We start from the raw sequence: 18,825 nt of genomic DNA, 5'->3' as shown, positions 1-18,825 counted from the left end.
TTTCAAAGCAGTTTGTGTTCAAGGACACAGAGGTAGCTGCTTCTGCGGCAGAGCAGAGGAACCACCCTGCTTGCTTTTCAGCCAGCTTCCAGCTCAGTTTTCTCCAGAGAGAGACCGAGAGTTAAATAACTTTTTTTTTCCCTGGGACTTTGGTTTCTTCTTCTTCTCTTCTGGAACTGTTGAGAACACCAGAACTCACTGGGAGAGCTTCCCACCAAGGCCTGGAGGGGCCTACGTTGAATCCAGCTCCAGAGAAGAGAGGGAGAGAGAGAAAGAGACCACACCCACAGAAAGGACTGAAATCTTCCCACGTTTCTCTCCACAGCGAGAGGTTTTATTTAGCACTATTATTCTTTTCCCTGTTTGTTAAATAAATAGCGTTTTTTTCCTTCACTTTCGTCCAAGGAAATTTTTTTTCCCAAACCTGGTGGGGCAGGGGTGGTTGTAACCTGCTTTCTATCAGGATATTTTCCTCCAAATTTGTCTCAAACCGGCACAAACATTGAAGGTAAAAAGGATATCACGTGGTTGCAAAAATGAGTGAACACTTATACTGAAAATAAGGAAATATAATAATAGTTCTAGATATGGAAAAATTCTCTGCTCATAACACAAATGAGAAATTCCTAACACAATGGATCTTGGTCAAAAAAGAACATTTACTCTCTGCTTGAATGAATAGAGAGGAGGACAAAATCCTATTTATAGAATCATAGAATAACCTGAGTTGGAAGGGACCCACAAGGATAATCAAAGTCCAACTCCTGTGCTGCACAGGACACCTCAACAATCCCACCCTCTGTCCAAACGCATTGTCCAAATGCTCTCTTGAGCTCTAGCAGGGTTGGGGTCATGATCACTGCCCTGGGGAGCCCATTCCAGTGACCAACCACCCTTTGGGTGAAGAATCTTTTCCTAATATTGAGCCTAACTCTCCCCTGACACAGCTCCAGCCATTCCCCCAGATCCTGTCCCTGGTGAAAGAGAGCAGAGATTGGAGATGTCCCTCTGCTGCACCTTGTCACAAGCTGCAGACCCTGATGAGGTTTGGCCTCAATCTCCCCTTCTCCAGCTGAAGAAGCCAAGTAACCTCTGCTACTCCTCATACGGTTTCACCTCTAGACCCTTCACCATTTTCATAGCCCTCCTCTTGGACATTTTCTAATAGCCCCTGAGGTGAGGCCACCCCAGTCCAGAGCCAAGCAGGACAATCCCCTCCCTCACCCATCCAGTGATGGCCTGATACCTCCCAGGACATGAGTGGCCCCCTTCTGGCTGCCAGGGCACTGTTGACTCACATTTGATTTGCCATCAACCAAGGACTCCCAGGTCCCCTTTGAAACAAAGAAACAATTCTACACCGAGATTTGATCAGCTTTAAGCAGGCGTTCTTTATTAGAGGCCCCAGGGAAGCACTGGGGATTTTCCTTCTATGAGTGCTCCCCTTGAAATAGTGACTTCAAGTAGTTTATATTTACAAAGGTTATTACATATTCATGACAGGTTTTGGATATATTTTACTTAAATACACCTATTTCCATAGTTATTCATTTGCTGTCATTTATGGTGTTTTGCTGCTATTTACTGATTCAAGATTCAAGAACACAGTCTCTATAGTGGTTGTTTACTTCTTCTGGTCACACGCTCAGTCTCTGTTATCTTGTATTCAAATTGCAAAGCTGATTCTTTCTGGTGTTATTTTCCTATCATCTTGGATGGCCTGCTTCACAGCTTTGAAGGTTGGTTTTTGATTGGCTGCTTATTTATTTTAAGTGATATGTACCCTTTATACTTAGAAAGGCATTACCTATTCGGTTACATTTTCTTGAACATCTGTTGGGCCCTGGTTAGGCATAATTTATAGATCCTTTTTTAAACAATGCAAAGAAATTTTTCACCATATGCTTGATGCCTTGAAGTGGCTACCTGAAAACAGAGGATAGACAAGAATAAGAGAATAAAAGTAGGCATTTATTTGAAGGCCCTTCAAAGGTACACCCTGGGCAGTCAAAAGGCTACACCCAAGATGGACACTGCGTCACAGGTTCTTCACATTTTTATAAGTTTGGTCCATTTGCATATCAGGGTTAATTCTCCAATTATAACTCCAGTTAATGATTTAATTACCCCAAGTTTGCCCCTCCTCTTTAAAGGTTTTTAGTTTACACATTTTGGGGCCTGGGACAATCAAAGTGCCTTGGAAAGCAGACCTAGAGAGGCTTTGTTATGTCTAACCAGCACGAGAGAACAATAGTTAAGAGGCCACACAACACTTCAGAGTTATGCACTAGGCAGTACAGGATTTGAAAAATACGAAAGTTAAAACCTAAGGCATCATGCTCATTCAACTACATTTCCTGAACAGTTGTCAGTTCCTGGTTAAACACAATTTTTAATGTTTTTGAAACATTATTCCCTTTATCTTTGTTATATCGTAGGGTAAAATGTTTTTAAAACGTTTTGTTAGTTAATTACAGATTTAACTATATATTATGAGCAGCAACTTTCACTTTCCAGCCTTTTGTTTCCCAGTCTGGATGTCCAGGGTTACCCGTCCCAGGTGCAAAATCCGATACGTTGTTGCATTTCACCCAGTTGGTGAGTGCCCCATCCTCTAATTTGTCAAGATTTTGATGCAGGGCCTCTGCCTTTGGGGGAGTTGACATCTCCTCCAAATTTAGTATCATAAGCAAACTTAATTAGTATCCCCTGAAGGCCCGTGTCCAGCTTGTTTATACAGACAGTGCAAGAGATTTTTACCAAATCTAAACCTCAAAAAACACAAGCATTCAGAAAAGGCACCTCTAGAACTCTTGTTTTAAAGGCTATGTTTCTTCTGCTACCCGTTTCCACAACTGTCAGGGTAGAAAACAGTGCTGGGAAGGCAAAGCATAGCAAGATAAGGAAAGGAGGGGAGAAGATGGCCATATGCACAGCAGCAGGAGTCAGTGGAAACGCGTTTTTGAAGTCTTCTTGCAGACACGTTACCACAGCGCTGTCTTACCACGAGTAGGTGCTCAAAGCCCAAAACTCAAACCCGCTATTCCGCACCAAAGGGAACACAAAATCTTTCCTAAATGAGAAAAGACCACGCACTCACAGGTGTCCGGCCGTACTCGCTCCAACTGACCGACAACTCCCAAGTCACAACAGCCACTGCCAGGGCCAGACGGCGTATTCCCAGCCTCCGGCACTTCGGGCCACGCCGGTACAAGCGCCAACACGCAGAGCTTCCGTGGGCGTTTTACCTCAGGTAAGTGACGGCCAAGGGTCGCCGGTCTTGAGCCCACCCGCCGCGGCCGCTCGCCCCGAGCCCGCCCAGAACCTGCCCGCGCCACCACGCACAGCAACAGCAGCGGCCGATCTAAACTCCGCTCCGGCCCCACATGCGCGACCTGCGTTGCCTGGGGCCGCCGCGGCGGGGGAGACCGGTGCTCCGGGCCAGCCGCGGCTGCGCCAGCCGCAGCCGACGGGCGGCACTCTGGCAGCGGCCGCACTGGGCGCTTCGGCGGGAGGCGTTCGCCGCAGGCCGCCAGCCGACCAGAGCTTCCCCCACGCTTCGCTTCCCGCTGCGTGAAGGCAGGATCCCGCTCTGTGCAGGCCCACGCGGACAGCTGTCCGTGAGGTAGAGAGCAAGAGACTCAGTGAGGAGGGATTTTTGGGGAGGTCTGAGAGGGGAGAAAGACGGCTCTGTCTTCCAGCCAAACGATGGGCGTATTTAGACCTTCAGGACAGCAGAGAGATACCACCTTTGGTTACTCTGCCCCCTCTTCCCAGGTTTGGCTTTTCCCTCCATTCCTCTCCTGTGCTACAGCTGGTGTAATTGTCAGCGGGAAATTCAGCCAGTCATCAGCAGCTCCCTGGTGCCAAACAATGCAAAGCTTTGAAGGGTACCTTGCAAGGGATTGCTTTATTCTTCAACAGTGATGTCTATATAACTTAGGTCAAAGTAAGAAAGTGCTTATGTAGCTTGGGTTATCTATGTAACCTTAATATCAATATAACCTAAATCATGACTTCTATCAATATAACCTGAAGCATAGCTTTCTATACATATATAGCCTGAATCATAGCTTTTACTTGTGTAGCCTGAATCATAACTTCTATACCTATAACCTGACGGTTATATAACCTGAATCATAATTTTTGATACCCATATAATCTGATATGAATAACTTTTTTATACAATGTAATGGCTAGTATATAGTAACTAGTTGCTTGTATGCAGAATACAGAAAAAGAGACAGAAAAAAACAAAAACAACTTACCAAGTGTATAGTTTTAGAGATAGATAAGTGTAGTACTAATGAGAAATTGGCAAGCCAAAGCCAATTAGCCACAAAACAAAGAATTTAGGCCAGTTAAGACGAGATGGACCAAAGAGCATCATAACTGCACGTGCCCCGAAGACAAAGTTGAAAAGTTCAAGTGTGAAGAAGACTTTAGAAGCCTTCATCAAAGACCCCCGAAGACCCCCGAATTGGGGAATTGCATGCGCAGTGCAAAGAATTATCTGATAACCATGAGATCATGCTATATAAATTAGTTCCAGCGCATATGTGATGATGCTGTAATGACATAGCAACATTAAGCAAAATTTACTGTATAAATATACCACAGCACTTGACAAAGGTGGGTGAGTTAAGAGGAAAAATCCCCCTCACCACCAGCGCTGCAATAAACAAGTACCTGCTCTATAGATATCAGTCTATGGGGATTTATTTCCACCCTATCTTTAGAGCATCAACAGAAAGAAATTTTATTCCTTCTCTTGGCAGGTGGGTTACCATTTTCCCTATTCCCTCCCCTGTCAGCACTGGTTTTCTCCTTAAAAGGACATGTCCTTAGTTGTTTGCAAAAAAAATTGCAGAACATCCACACCACAACAGGTTCAGAGGAGGAAAAAGGAAAAAAAAAAAGGCAGAAAGGTGAAGCCCAAATTTATGGTTTCCTCTACAATTTCAGTTCTTTTATTGGAGATACTGTGATACTGCTTTCCCTTTTCTCTAACAGGATCTCTCCCTGCCACGGGTCACCACAGGAAGGAAAGACAAGTTCCTTCACAAGGGAGAAAATAAAACCTTATTCCTATCCTTCCTCCTTCTTGGCACCATAAAAATTTCAGAAGCCAAAAACTGTCTCACTAAAGCAGCAACAGGTTAGTGACACTCTCCTTGTATAACAGCATCTGACTTAGTTCAGAAGACTAGTTCCAGTAAACTAAAGAAATACTGTACTCCATACTAGAGACAAATTTAACTTTTAAAGCTAATATTGTGCAGGTAATAGTGAAAACGACAGTATTGTTTTTTGAGATGCTACCATTTCCCTTTGTAGATGCAACCATTCAAGAAAAAGGTAAATTACCAAAAAACCCCCAACAAATCAAAACACCACAACATGCACACCAGAAGGCAGAATGTCAGAACAGAGTCTAAAGCTCACTATTAATGAAAAGGACAAGTCACTCTATCACTTATATGCCTTTACTGTCTAAAGTCATTGACTGAAAATTGAGTATTCAATTTTGAGTCAGCCTTTAATCAAGAGGAAAAGCTAAGGCTGACTAAATGGGAATGTGGTATTTAACTGTTTTTAAGTATACCATAAAGATAACATAGCTTTTAAAAGTTTGCTTAACCACATAGGCCTTTACAGACTTTTCTCTATAAACACAAGAATAATAGTGTTACAGTTTGACTTTTTTTTTTCATTTTATTAGCACAAAATCCTGTAGTAGGTGAAAAGAAAGAGAATATATGCACGTACTTAAAACATGGAAAACTCACTGCACAAATGGAGATTCTTTCTTCCTGTTATTTTGCCAATTACTTCTCCTCTTACCTTTAGAATCTGAACTGTGATAGTGGTTGCAAACTACAAAACAATCTTATGAGCCTGCAGCACTTCCTTAAAAAAAGCTCTGCAGTTTCATTAGCAAAAAGGGGCTCAGCCTAGATTTAAGAGAACAGACCTAGAGCACTTGAATTCCAGTTTCCTGCTGTAAAAAAAACATCTACGCAGTATGTGCATACACCCCAGTGTTACTGCAAGTATATTCATTTCTACATAGTTCAATGGAATTTCATTCTATAAGCACAGAAGCAATCCCATGGTTATTTCTGACCACATAAATACACCAGTTGTGGGGATCACTTCAATTAGTTCATCTTGCAGGAACTTTTATAGTGGGACTTGTGTAGTTGGTCCAATGGCTTTGCAACACCTACACACACATAGAGACAGGTAAAAGGAGGCAAGGTCTTTATGGGCCACTGGCTGGGCTTACTGCACAGCGAGGCTGGTGTACAGTATGACATCTGCAGTACTAATATCAGTAAATTAAAGACTTCAGATATACTGCCCGTAGTATGAAGGTCAGCAGAATTCACAAAATCAGAAAAATCACTAGTCAGATTGCACAGCAATAAACAAGAAGGTGTTTGTCATAGTACAGAATCAGTGTACTTTCGAAGTCCAGTACTATTAGTAAATTATGGCACAGTGAACTTAATTGTCATGCACAGATAACACCCTCAGACATTTTGCTAGGAATTGTCTTGATTATCAGTCAGAGAGTGGAGAAAAATCCACCATCAAAAGTCAGTAACTTTGTCATTTCTTTGCTTGGGAATAGCTGAAAGTGGTTGCTTTATTCCAACAGATGGCAGACATTTCAGTTTAGTTAGCCATGCAGCTGTTTCATGAATAGGATTAATCACACAGATTTATGACATCCATTTTTTTGCAAAAGAGAACAGGTAGTTTATTTCTGATTTTAATCCTTCCCTTCCATCAAAGGCGACATACCAAGAAGTGTGGTCTGAAAGCAAAGTATCACAATCTCTTAAAATGGCGCTCCAGGTCAGTTCTCTAAACAAACACATGATCACTAGAACAGAGCTCTATCTTGCATCCACTTAACAAGCACAGAATTCATGAGAACTATGAGCACACCAGCAAGAACTACTTAATGGAATGATTTGTGAGACTGGCCTCAGCAAGCAAAAAGCCTGAGTTTCACAAGCCTTAATAACACGAACTTTTTTTTTTTGCGTGACAGGAGGTAAACTTAAGCAAAAGAGGATATTCTACAGATTAATTTTTTAAAAAAATTTAAAAGTTAAGCAAGTGACTACTCAGTGTTTCACACAAAACTCAACTCAATTGTTTGTAAGTTTTGACCAAGCAATCAGTCAGACAGAGACTGTTAAAAGAGGACTCCAAACTGAAAACCTACTGCATTTGCAATATAGCTGATTTCAAACTGGTATTTCTAACTCCACTGGCCTCAAAGTATTTTCACAGTGGTTTCAGTTGCCCAACATGAGTTACTATCTGCTGTTCCACAGTTAGGACCACTCTTCTCCTCTGAAACATACTTCAGGCTTTCAGACTACTCTTCTCTTGTTCCACAAAACTTTGGAGTGAAGAGCTGACAAGTATATCCAAGGTCTTTAGCTTTCCTCTAGACTGCATTCCTAGGTGTGCCATTGTGAGTCACTGCTTTCATATTTGAGGTGCTCGATTGATGGTTGCAGATCCTGTGGGAGGCAACACCTACTTCAAAAACTTCATGAATGGCTTTGCGGAAGCAATGAAAATTGTAGTCTATCAAACCTGTCAAGGAGAGGAAAAACTCTGTTCAGACTGGCATATTTGTGTAAACAGAGCTTCAAAATCAATATAAAATTTAACCAGTTTTGCTACTTATTTAGTATGAGCTTGGACTCAGAAGATTTAACCGAGTTTTACTGATGCTAGTATTTATTTGGACTGTCTCATTTTTTTTGAAAACAAGGTACTCATTTGGAATGCAAGGTGTATATCTATGATCAAACAGTAGGTAAGGGGACCATTACTCCATACTACTGATTCCACTAGAACAGATGGTAGTGACAGAGCTCACATTAGCTACACAAGTCATTTTGGCAGGAGGACAGTGATTAAAGTGATGATCCACAAATTTAAAAATAAGACCTCATTATGTCTATCTCCAAGAAATAAAAAAATTCCTCCCATAAGAAATTACACAAATTGAGTCACTGAAAATCAAACCGACTTGTAAAGTCATATTAATATTTTACAGCTCATAAAAATATTAGATAAAAGCTGTTCAATGGCAGGGAGGTCCTTACCTTTGCGCTCAAAACTCTCTTCTCTAAGAATGCAAACTAATGCCAAAAACTTTGTTACTTCCTTTAAGTACAGGACTGTTGTGTTATTGAGCTTGATAATTGCCATTGACTCTTTATCATAAGCACTTCCAGTGCCATCTTCTTTTAACCTAAAAAAGAACAAGTTAACCCAAGGCATAATCTAAATAGGCATACATACGTGACTTCTGAGACAAATAGCTGTTAAATGCAGTTAGAAGAGTATTACTCATATTGAACATTAAGCAAATGGAGAACCTGCAGTGGAGGTCTTAATACTATCAGTGAGTAAGACCATTATCAGACCTTAAGTTTCTCAGGAAAGCTAGATCTAAGCAGAGCAGAGGCCTTCATCAGATAACTGCTCATCTACGATAGACAGTAAGAGCAAGCTACCAGTGTGCATTCTTTTGATGTCAATGGAGTGACATCTCAGTGAAATTATTTTTGGTAAATGAATACAAAGGCTTCCTTAGTGAGGCTGGGGCAGAGGATGCAACACGGAACAAGACACTTTTTGGTCTTAAGCTAAACCAGCCTGCATTTACAAGAAAAGATGAGCATGCTGTTCTCTATCTTCAAGTGATTAGTGTTAAATTACTATAGAAACAAACAATGTATCACAAGTTAATTCTAAGCACTCCTGAAAAAAACCCCCAAACAAACAGTTATACAGCTGTGGATCAACCCATTAGGAGACAGACCATTAAATGCTGTGGTATTTTCTTGGTAGCAATGCATTTTCCAGGCTACAACCACAGTTCTAAGATAAGTTACCACTTCTCCAGAACCACTTCAAAAATCCAGTGTGAAGTATAATTCTGCTGTAAATTGTGAGATATAAACACTGTATGCATCCCTCATAGAAAGTCAGCAGAAGACGAGTTGACCTCGCAAACATTATTCTGTTCAGACTGCAGCAAGTCTCAAAACAATGTCACCGCAAGTTACACTTACGAGCTATGGCATGCTATTGACCCCAGTCATTTGCAGGTATTTATATACTTGCATCTACCATGCCAAACAAGACACAGCAGTATTCATATTTTATATGAAACACGACTTCTACAAATGTTAGATAGCTGTCTAGGGCCATGAGTGGAGGGAAACAAACCAAGTATAAATGCTGCCAAATCATTTGGATTTGTTTTACTTACTTACAAAACCAATGTGCTCTAAAGACCAATTGATAGCATTTTGCTGCATGACAAAGCCAGCACCACTTACACAGTTTGCAACCTATTCTACAACTTCTGAAGACTTTTTTTCCTAAGATTATTCATCACTTACCCATATATACAGGAAACATCTATCACTACATCAATCATGTCACAGCACAACTCGTATGACTGCATGTCCACAGGGGAACTGTCTGTTGCAATGTAGATTTTGCTGACTACATCGAAGAGAAAAGCTTTTTCAATGCCTGAGTTCTTCAGAAAGAGAAAGAATTTGGATGAATTGTTAAAATAACTGAATTTTTAAAATCTCAAGTAGAATTCATACATTTTCACATTCTTAGTAGCAGAAAATGGTTTAAATATAAGCAATTTAGAGGCTTAAGACATTCAAGATTTAGAGCATATACTTTATAAATACAATACCCTTGTTGCCATCGTACATATCAACATCACATAGCTGACAAAAATAAAACTGGGGACTCTGTTACAGTTCTTTTTAGTTTATTATTTAACTGATCATTGTTAAGGTTACATTTTACTATGCTTCCAGAATCCATATTCAGCAATTTACCTTTTCTGTGCTTCTGTTAACTCCAGAAGAGTCATAACTCACATCCACCTAAGGGATTGGGCTCAGAGACAAGATATTTCATAGTGGTATGCTGACACTTAAATTTTATGCTGGTAGTGTCTTGGCAATTCAATTTCTGTGCAAAGCATTTGCCATGCAGTTTAACCTGCAGAGCAACTAAGTCAGCTTCTGAACTTAAAAATCCTGAAAAGTACCACATTATGAAGTTATGAGTATGGAAAAGCACAATACCATTTGAACTGAGCACTTTGGCAAAGTGCATGTGCTCATACAAAGTTCAGAAGCCTTCTTCTGAAGTTCAAACTACCACATACACACTACTGGCAAAGTTTCTATTCTATTTATGCACCAGACGCATTCCTTACCTCTTCTTCCTACCTAGTCTGAATACCCAGGACAGTGTCCTGAGGACATACAGACAGTCATTCTGGCATCAGGATTACACTCCACATCCTCATGGTACTGAGAGCAAGGTCAATATGCCCTTTATCTACCGGGCCAGGTTATTTTAGTCCTCTACCAAACGCAGCAAACAAGCATTATATGGTAGTGTGGGGCGACATGTCTAAGTGTACAGCTCCTCTTGGATATAAATGGTTTTTTCTTTGTTGTCCACATGCCGGCAACAGCCTCATAGACAACTTATATGAGACTGTCTTGTCTCTAGGGTGATATTTTATTTGATTAAAAGTATAGAGCAGCAACTTTCTGTGACACTAATTCCATAAGAAATGCAAACACTAAAAGAATAAGGGCAAAAGTCTCACAGATCATATGAAATTAGACAGCTAAGTTCAAGGCCAAGTTCATATTATCAAAAAAGTCTCTTGCCAGTACAGCTATATTAGACTACTAAGTGCCTTGCAAAGTAATCAGTAGACCCTGCTGGCAGGAAACTTCTGTATCAGCTGTTATAACCAGGCAAACTACACTTTGTCAATATTTAGAGAAACCCCACAAAGCACACACCAGTACAATTTAGCTGTGGTAAAGAGCTTTTAATACAGAAAACCAAGTCAGCATAGTACACCTACATGAGTGCCACCAAAATCTCTCAAAGGGCAGATCTAGCCAGCAATCTTTAGCAGAAGGAGTTGATTTACCATTCTGCATATTTCACTCAAAGTTCTGTTAGATGAACACTTACTGATATGAAGATATTAAGTAGATTTTCCAGGGTTGGCAGTTGCGGAATGAGCTTCTGTACCACTTTACTGAAGGCTTCAAATATTGAATGGTCATAGATACTGGTCAAATAAAAGCTGAGATGAGGAGAGAGGGCAAAGAGAGAATAAAAAAAAGAAAAAGAAGATTCAAGAGTATTTCAGAATTGCAGTAGAAATGTAAAGTTATGTTTTCTAACATTCACGCCTGCTATTTTGCCTGGGATGCCTTTATCACAAATATGTCTGGACACTGCACAAAGAATCTAAGTTCTGAGCAGCTGGAGTACACATTAAGCAGATTTTCCCCATCCTCGAGAGATGGGAGACCAAAGATAAAAATTTGAACATTGTTAGAACACACTTAGCCCACAGAATGCTTATCACAAAGGTGTAAAAATACTTGATTAGATTTCTTCAAGTCCCGTTCCTGGCCTTCCACTTTGTTCACACTAACATCAAGAGATACTGGCTCCACAAGAATCAAAAGAACAATAAAACTAGAGAAAAGATAGCTTGTTTTAAAGGTGTCTGTAGAAGATACCTTAAAGTGAGCCAAATCTCAAGTAACAGACTGAGCTTTTAGAACCAATCACACTGAAAAGTCAGTGCAAGTCAGGACTAGAAGGCAGAGAGCTTCCCCTTTCTTTTCCCTGCCCCTCCAGCCTACATGTACAAATTTGGCCTGTTACGCTGAATAAGAAAGACTTTGAATTATCACCAAGTATGAATAAATCTGTTGATTGGAATCTGATAAAGTAGCCTGCCTTTTTTCAGTCAGCCTAACAGCTGAGGTTTGTCCATAAATTCAGAGGTGTTATTTTATTAACACAAGTTGGCTCAATATTAAGAAACTACCCAGACCTTGCTCCAGTTCCAGTATTACATCTAAAAGCCTTTAATCTGTATGCATATCAGCAACAGTAGAATCACATATGCCAGAGTCTTTAACTCACCTAAGGTGAAGTTTTTCAAGCCCAGCATCCGTAAGATCATCATTAGCCCTCTGATGAATATCCCTCTGAGTTTCTATTTTATGGTCATCTGATAAACCATCAACTTTATGAATAAAAACTTCAAAGTTCATTTCTGGGTTGACCTTGTAGGCTTTTGAAACTGTAATGTGGAGTCTTGTTAAAGCTTCCATGTAGTCATCCTGTAAATCAGTTTTGGCAGGAATGAATGACAAAGTTTCTGTCTGATAACTATTCCATTCTGCACAAAGACAAAATATTTCAGTGCAAGAACTTCACTTCTGTAACTAAACAGAAGTAATATAGGAGAAGAGAATACCTTGACACATCATAAATCCTAGCAGCTTAGATTCTTTATGTCAGTTAAGGTTCATTAGCTCAAGGCTCAGCTACACAAAACTAGACTTCAGAGCAAAAGTGGGTTACACTTCAGCACAAGGCAGCAGTGATCTCCAAGATGGTCCAAATAACCAGGTAAGCGCCCATGGAGCAATTCCTAGGTTTATTAGAAGCTACCAGATACCCAGTAGTACCAATACTAGAAACTGAGGTCAGAAGTGGGCTGTTATTATTTGAACTCCACAGCAGAAAAAAGGGATAATTCAGACCACCTAACCGAGAGGTTCTCGCTATTATTGCAGAACGTGTAAGTTCAGAGTATGAGTCCTTTTCCTCTCTCCACCAGTAGCATATGTGCCAATCACTTTACCAAAATAAAACCACACACCAAAAGTAAGATTGCCAATACATCTCTTCATACACAGCAAAAGTCTTACAAACCTATCTAAAAATATAAATGACAGGCCTCTCGATCATTCCTTTCACAAAAAAAGCAAAAGTAAAGCTTCCTCGTGATTTATATTTACCTGGGCATCAATAACATATATTAGAGCACCTGTTCCTCTGAAGATCATCTCATAATCAAATGTTGGATCAAAAAAGTCCATCTGTCCAGGAAAATCCCATATCTGGAAGTTCACAAATGAACTGTTGGAAATATCATCCTTGTAGATTTTGTTGGTACTTTCCAAGAACAGAGTCTCATTGGGAGACATTTTGTGAAACACCACCTGTTAAAAGAACACAAATAATAGTCTAGATTTTACCTTATTAGAAGAAATTAGTGAAAGATTTGTGATTGGAATTCTACAAATAGATTTATCCATTCTGAAATAGCTTCCTGCATTAGGTAAGAAAATTACCTACCCCCTAAAAGAACCAAGCAACTGAATACAGTTAAACATTTTCACAAGTCCAAATAACACTACTGGCTGAAGACACAGACGTCCAAGTTACTGTTTCTTTCCCTGCAAGGCTAGCACAGTGTTTTCAATTCTGTTATATTCAGATCTGGTATAAAGCCAGTTAATGAAATAATTGCAAGCTTTTAAGAACCTTTCCTTTCCAGTCTTAGAAATTCCTAAAGGAAACTTCGCTTTTAGTCCGGTGTCAGGTGTTGTAACACAATATAATCAGATGGTTCCTAAACTACAATAGAAGTGTACAAAAATAACATCTCTGTTTCAGAGATCCGAATAGCTAGGTAGTTTGCCATCTATTAACAATTCCTTTTGAGTAGAGAGTCACAGAATGGGTAAGGCTGGAAGGGACCGTAGTGGGGTCATCTGATCCAACCTCCCTGCTCAAGCAGGGTCATCCCAGAACACGCGACACAGGATTGCATGCAGACGGCTCTTGAGTAGCTCCAGTGAGGGAGACTCCACACCCTCTCGGGATAGCCTGTTCCAGGGCTCAGTCACCCACACAGTAAATTAAATAAATACTTCCTCATATGCAGGTGAAACTTCCTGTGAAAGTTCACTAAAGAAAGGATAAAAGATTTCACACTAGATGGTAAACAGTTTAGCTGCAGGATGACAGCCATACTCACTGCTAGAACTCAAAAAGCCCCACTGGGATTTTAGCCTTTCCTTGTACAGAACTAGCGTGTAACTCCACAGCAAAGCAGCCTTTAGCAAAAGCAGTCAGTGTCAACAGTGAACATTGTGCTAATGTAACTCAACTGGACAATATAAAAGTTACTCCAAACAATGTACTCCAAATAATGCAGTCAAACACTAGGACTGCAAAAATAAAGAAGTTTCATATACAGCACTTGGTAAACCTAAAAACTTCATAATAGGGACTGCAACCCTGATAATTTTGGTTTCTTCAGATGTTTCATACAGTTACAGAAATCATCCATTAGAGACCTGGTGCAGCAAACTGTCAAAAAACTTCCAAGACAAACAGCTCCATACCCAGTACAGTTAATGGATTGTTTAGTGAGGTTCAAACTAATACTTCAGCCTACATTTTTAAGGCCAAGGGAAAGAATTTATTTCCTTGGGGCAAACATCTTAGGAGGCCACGGTCTAAATAAGGTTTTAAACAGCAGGACATTTGTATGGAGAAGTAAGAACAGAATATACATAGCAGCTGTACTGCATTCTTCTGGGTTTGCAGCATAGTTTAAAGCATTCTGAAATCAACATTTCTTTTGGAACTGAGCATCTCCCACAAGAGCAAGCCAGAATTAGTAAATTCAGTTTAAAGCTGATACTCTCTGGGAAGCAACACTGTCACCTCCTTTTTCCTTTTTTCCCAAAGTAGCACATTTCATCAGATTGATGTTCTCCACCAGAACTCTCTCCAGTTTCCTATTATATCAGTACAGTACAGTAAGTCCAGTTATGCAAGTCTGCACAAAAATTTATTTATGAACTGAAGCAATCACTGCATTCCCAAAATCTACCTGCTGCTACTGAAGATTCACAGGTTACAGCAGTACATAAAACCCAACTGTCCTAAGGAAAAAAAGAGTCCCTCCCTAGGGTCGTAGTTTTTTTCTTTTGCAAGAGGTCTCCTGTAAATACTGCTCTCAACAGAAGCATGCAATGATTTATTAGTTCATGTTTTTCACAGAAATTTCTAGATAATCACGAAGCCAATACTTTCCCCAGTACAGTGTTTATCTTGCACATACCCCTATTTTCTGGCAAGGGGATCAACAGCTACTGCCCAGATAGAAGGGCTGGGTCTAGTTATGGCCATTTTTGAACTAGAGAGATTTAAGAGCAGGGATGCTGTTAATAAGAAATTTCTTGATATTAGAATTTGCTCAGGCAGCATCACAATGAGCCCCTAGGTATCAGAATCACAGCTTCTAATTCCTAAGCAAGATTAGTAACTGACTGGCAAAAGATAAATTCTATGTCCTCTTATTGCATATTCAACATGACACTATCTCTTTCTTATACGACTACTGGAATAGGCCCTCAAAAGAACTGAAGACTACCAAACCTGGCCATAAAAATGTCCAAAAGCTACATCTGTACAGAGACTTGTAACATCTTAAAATCTATCTGCAATTTGGAGTTCCTGTCTTCCTCTAGCTTTTAGGATGCGCTGTTTTCAAGAGTGGATACTACAGTAAGATCTCTAAGAGTCTTCAACAAATACCATTCACATGACTAAAAGGACTTCGAAAAAGGCTTTCAGTGAACGCACTACATTTGCACATACAGTGGGAGCATTTGACCTAAATAATGGGGAATAACTGATAAGGCTACAAAGCAACAACAGTCCAGTCTGCCACTGTATTTCCACATAGCACAATGGAAAAGATTTCTCACTAACAAGAGTCTGAAATCAGCATAGAACTCATTGCTTTACTGCAGTCTATGGATTACCAAGCAGTCTGCATAAGATTGCTAAAAGAAGCAGATTCATACCTGCTATACTGCAAAGTCCAAAAAGGCTTCTCTGCACAAAACCTTTATAGAAATCTCTGTAGGTTTTCACACTTGCATCTGAAGCAAATTTGAGGCCCTTAAGTCTAGAGCTGAGACTCACGCATTTCACTAGTAACATCTTCCCATAAAAGTATCACCTAAAAAGTTCACAAGAGGGACCGCAAACATAAAATTCTCACTGAGGAACAAGGATTGTTCTGAGTGCTACAATTCTACTGAGCTATGTGGCAAATGAAAATAGTCAGTTTTGTCTTATTTTTATTAAGAAACACTAGTGACTTCACAAAGCTACCAACAAACCTAAGGCACTGAAACTGTTGTATTTCCTCCTTGACAAGTGACTCTCGTTTACTCTGTCTAGCAGACTAATGAAAACCAGAGGCTGTCTTTCTGCTCACACAAAAGCAGAAGTCTCTTTCAAAGCATCCAAGGGCAGAACAACAGCTCAAGTCTTCTTCGAAGTGGAAGCACAGCTAAACACCACACACCTGTACCACGTAAGAAAATACCTCATGATAAATTTCACCCCAGTATCTTCACTTTTTACTTCTGAAGCCTTAAAAGTGAAGAAATACAAAGGCTATATAACCTACGCTACACAACCTTCCTCTCTAGGGCAGATGATCAGAGTCCATTCTGGAAAGTAAACGTCTTTAAGCAGGAGGCTCCCGTCGCTCCAACTTCGCCACATGGGCCCACAATAAAAAGGAGAAATTGCCCGAACAGCAGCACAGCAGGGAGTACCAGCTCGGCGCCAGAGAGGCAGCGCGGCAGGCAGAGGCGGGGAGCCGCCGGCTGCCCCTCACCTTCTGGATGGAAGACTTCCCGCTGCGCCGCAGCCCCATGAGCAGAATCCGCGGCTTGGAGTCTGCCCCGCCCGCGCCGCCGCCAGGCCCGCCCGCGCCGCCCCCGGGCCCACCGGGCCCTGGGCCTCCCTCCAGCTCCGCCTCCTCCTCCTCCTCCCCGTAGCCGAAGTCCTTGGGGAACGAATCCGCAGCCCCGAAGCTCCCCCCCACCAACGCCGGTTCCTCAGCTGTGCCTGGCCCGCCCGCCCCGCCGAACTGCAGCGCCATGTCCGCCCAAGCCCGCCACCCGACAGCCGCCAGCGCCCGTTCCGGGGCCTCCTTCTGCTCGCCCAACCCAACCCGACACGGCCCAGCCTGTCCCGGATTGGCCGCTGTCAAGCTCCGTGCCGCCGATTGGCTCAGGAAAGCAGCGAGGCAGGATGGCTCCGGTCAGACGACCAGAGTCACCTGACGGCGCTACCGCACGTGAGCGGGAGAGGCGGGGCGCGCACGGCCCTGGTGGAGCGGCGGTACCGGGCACCCAGAGGCGCGCTGCGCGCTCGGTGCAGCCAGCACGCGGCACGCCAGCGCCCTGGCCCTGCTCTGGAGAGAGGCCGCAGGTCCCGCCCCTCCTGCTTCGCTCACAGTGCAAACCCAGCCGTCAGCCGGGCCAGGGGAGCTTTCGCAAAGCAAGATTCTTCATTAAATAGTCATTAATTTTCTTCTAGCAGCCCTGGTACAAAACAAACTGAAGTTTTAACATATTTTTTATTTCATCACAATCCTAATTTAAGGTTCACAAGATCCAAGTGCTTTCAGAGGGAAGCAAATACAGTTTTGAAAACTAAGTTTGCATTACTTCCCTGGCAGCTCAAGTCAGGAGTCCATGGCCTGTGATGGGCTCGACTAACACCTGTACCTGCCTTGCTGCTTTCTTTAGCAAGACATGTCAGTCACATTACCCAGAAACATGTTCAGCTGTATAATACCTTTCCCACAGCATTAACCTCTCCCTACTTCCACATGGTGTAACTTAATGCTAGGGCTATTGTTTATCTTACATTCAAGTGAGCTTTCTTCTGTCCTTTGTTCCAGAGGTTGGGAAATTTTTTTTTTTCATTTGGCTTTGGTTTGTTGGTTCAGGGTGGTTTTTTCCTAATGAATGGTTTACAGACTAAGAACAGTATCTTCCCTTCATTTGCCTCTCTTCTGGTCTGTTTAGGTCAATAGATACAATAGTAAGGTAAGCAATTATTACACTCACCGGCCCTTGATTACAATGACTAACCAAAGTTCTGATCCATCCTACCACATTTTCAAGATAGTTTAGCTTCCTTATTTTTAAGATGGGTTTTGCAGACTAACAGCCAATAAATCTAATACATAAGACAACTGCATTTCATTTCCCCCTTCCTTTATTTTTCCTGTCATCAGCTGTCCTTTAAAGTACCTAGTTTTAGAGTAGGAAACAAATGCAGCTCTTTAAAATATTATCACTCTTTTTTTTTTAATAAAGGTCTACTTTGCATTTCAGAAGAGTCATGAAACCAACTCAGGGAAAGGGGAGAGAGAACATAGGCAAAATTAATGATCACAAGTCACATGCCACCCCGCTTGGATTTTATTTTCCCTGTTAGATGAATCAGAAAGCAGAACTCTTCACACTATAGTCTTACATGTGCCACTCTTATTACACAGGATTTTCATTACAAGTAAGAATTTTGTATTATGTTCAGAACTGCACGGGCAATACCTGGATCAATTCCCAAAGCTCAGTCTCTGAAATAGGAGCAGAGGCATGAACTGCATGGGAGGAGTTACACCTTGTGCAAATTAAGGTGTAAGTTCAGTAGGTACTTCATTTCAACATTGTGCTAAATCCATCACTTAACTATACTTGCTCATTTTATACCCCTCTGAGTAGAGAATTACCCTAATCAGCTTCAGCAGAAGTCTCACCTCAGTGCTGAGTACAAACAGAGAAAGTAATTTGAAGGTCCTGTTTTAATTTACAGTTGGTCCATCAGTGTCATGTCATCCCTTTCAGTTAAAAGAAAACAAAAGAAAACAAACAGACAGATCAGCAGTTCAACAGGACCATTGACCATGATGTGAAAATTACACAAAGTTGGCAAGCACAGTTATCTAAAAGTTAATCATAACTGTCATCTTTTCTTAAACACAGAAAGCAAGAACGTTGGCCAGGTATGCTTAACTCA

The 18,825-nt window shown here is 41.3% G+C and overlaps 1 protein-coding gene across 1 annotated transcript; it reads right to left on the bottom strand.

Moving 5' to 3' along the window:
* Positions 1 to 1,373: 1,373 nt before the first annotated feature.
* On the bottom strand, positions 1,374 to 16,924 carry RRAGC (Ras related GTP binding C). Its single transcript, XM_048326782.1, has 8 exons — positions 16,628 to 16,924; positions 12,933 to 13,136; positions 12,049 to 12,248; positions 11,077 to 11,191; positions 9,447 to 9,589; positions 8,139 to 8,287; positions 3,101 to 7,620; positions 1,374 to 1,926 (listed from the first exon to the last, which is right to left on the bottom strand). Exons 1-7 carry the CDS (start codon positions 16,892 to 16,894, stop codon positions 7,469 to 7,471), a joined length of 1,230 nt encoding a protein of 409 aa, XP_048182739.1. The 5' UTR covers positions 16,895 to 16,924; the 3' UTR covers positions 1,374 to 1,926; positions 3,101 to 7,468.
* Positions 16,925 to 18,825: the final 1,901 nt, after the last annotated feature.

This window comes from Corvus hawaiiensis, chromosome 23 (assembly GCF_020740725.1).
Source record: "Corvus hawaiiensis isolate bCorHaw1 chromosome 23, bCorHaw1.pri.cur, whole genome shotgun sequence".
Taxonomy (NCBI): domain Eukaryota; kingdom Metazoa; phylum Chordata; class Aves; order Passeriformes; family Corvidae; genus Corvus; species Corvus hawaiiensis.
Note: the sequence above shows the minus strand (reverse complement) of the source record. Positions and strands in the feature narration are given on the sequence as shown.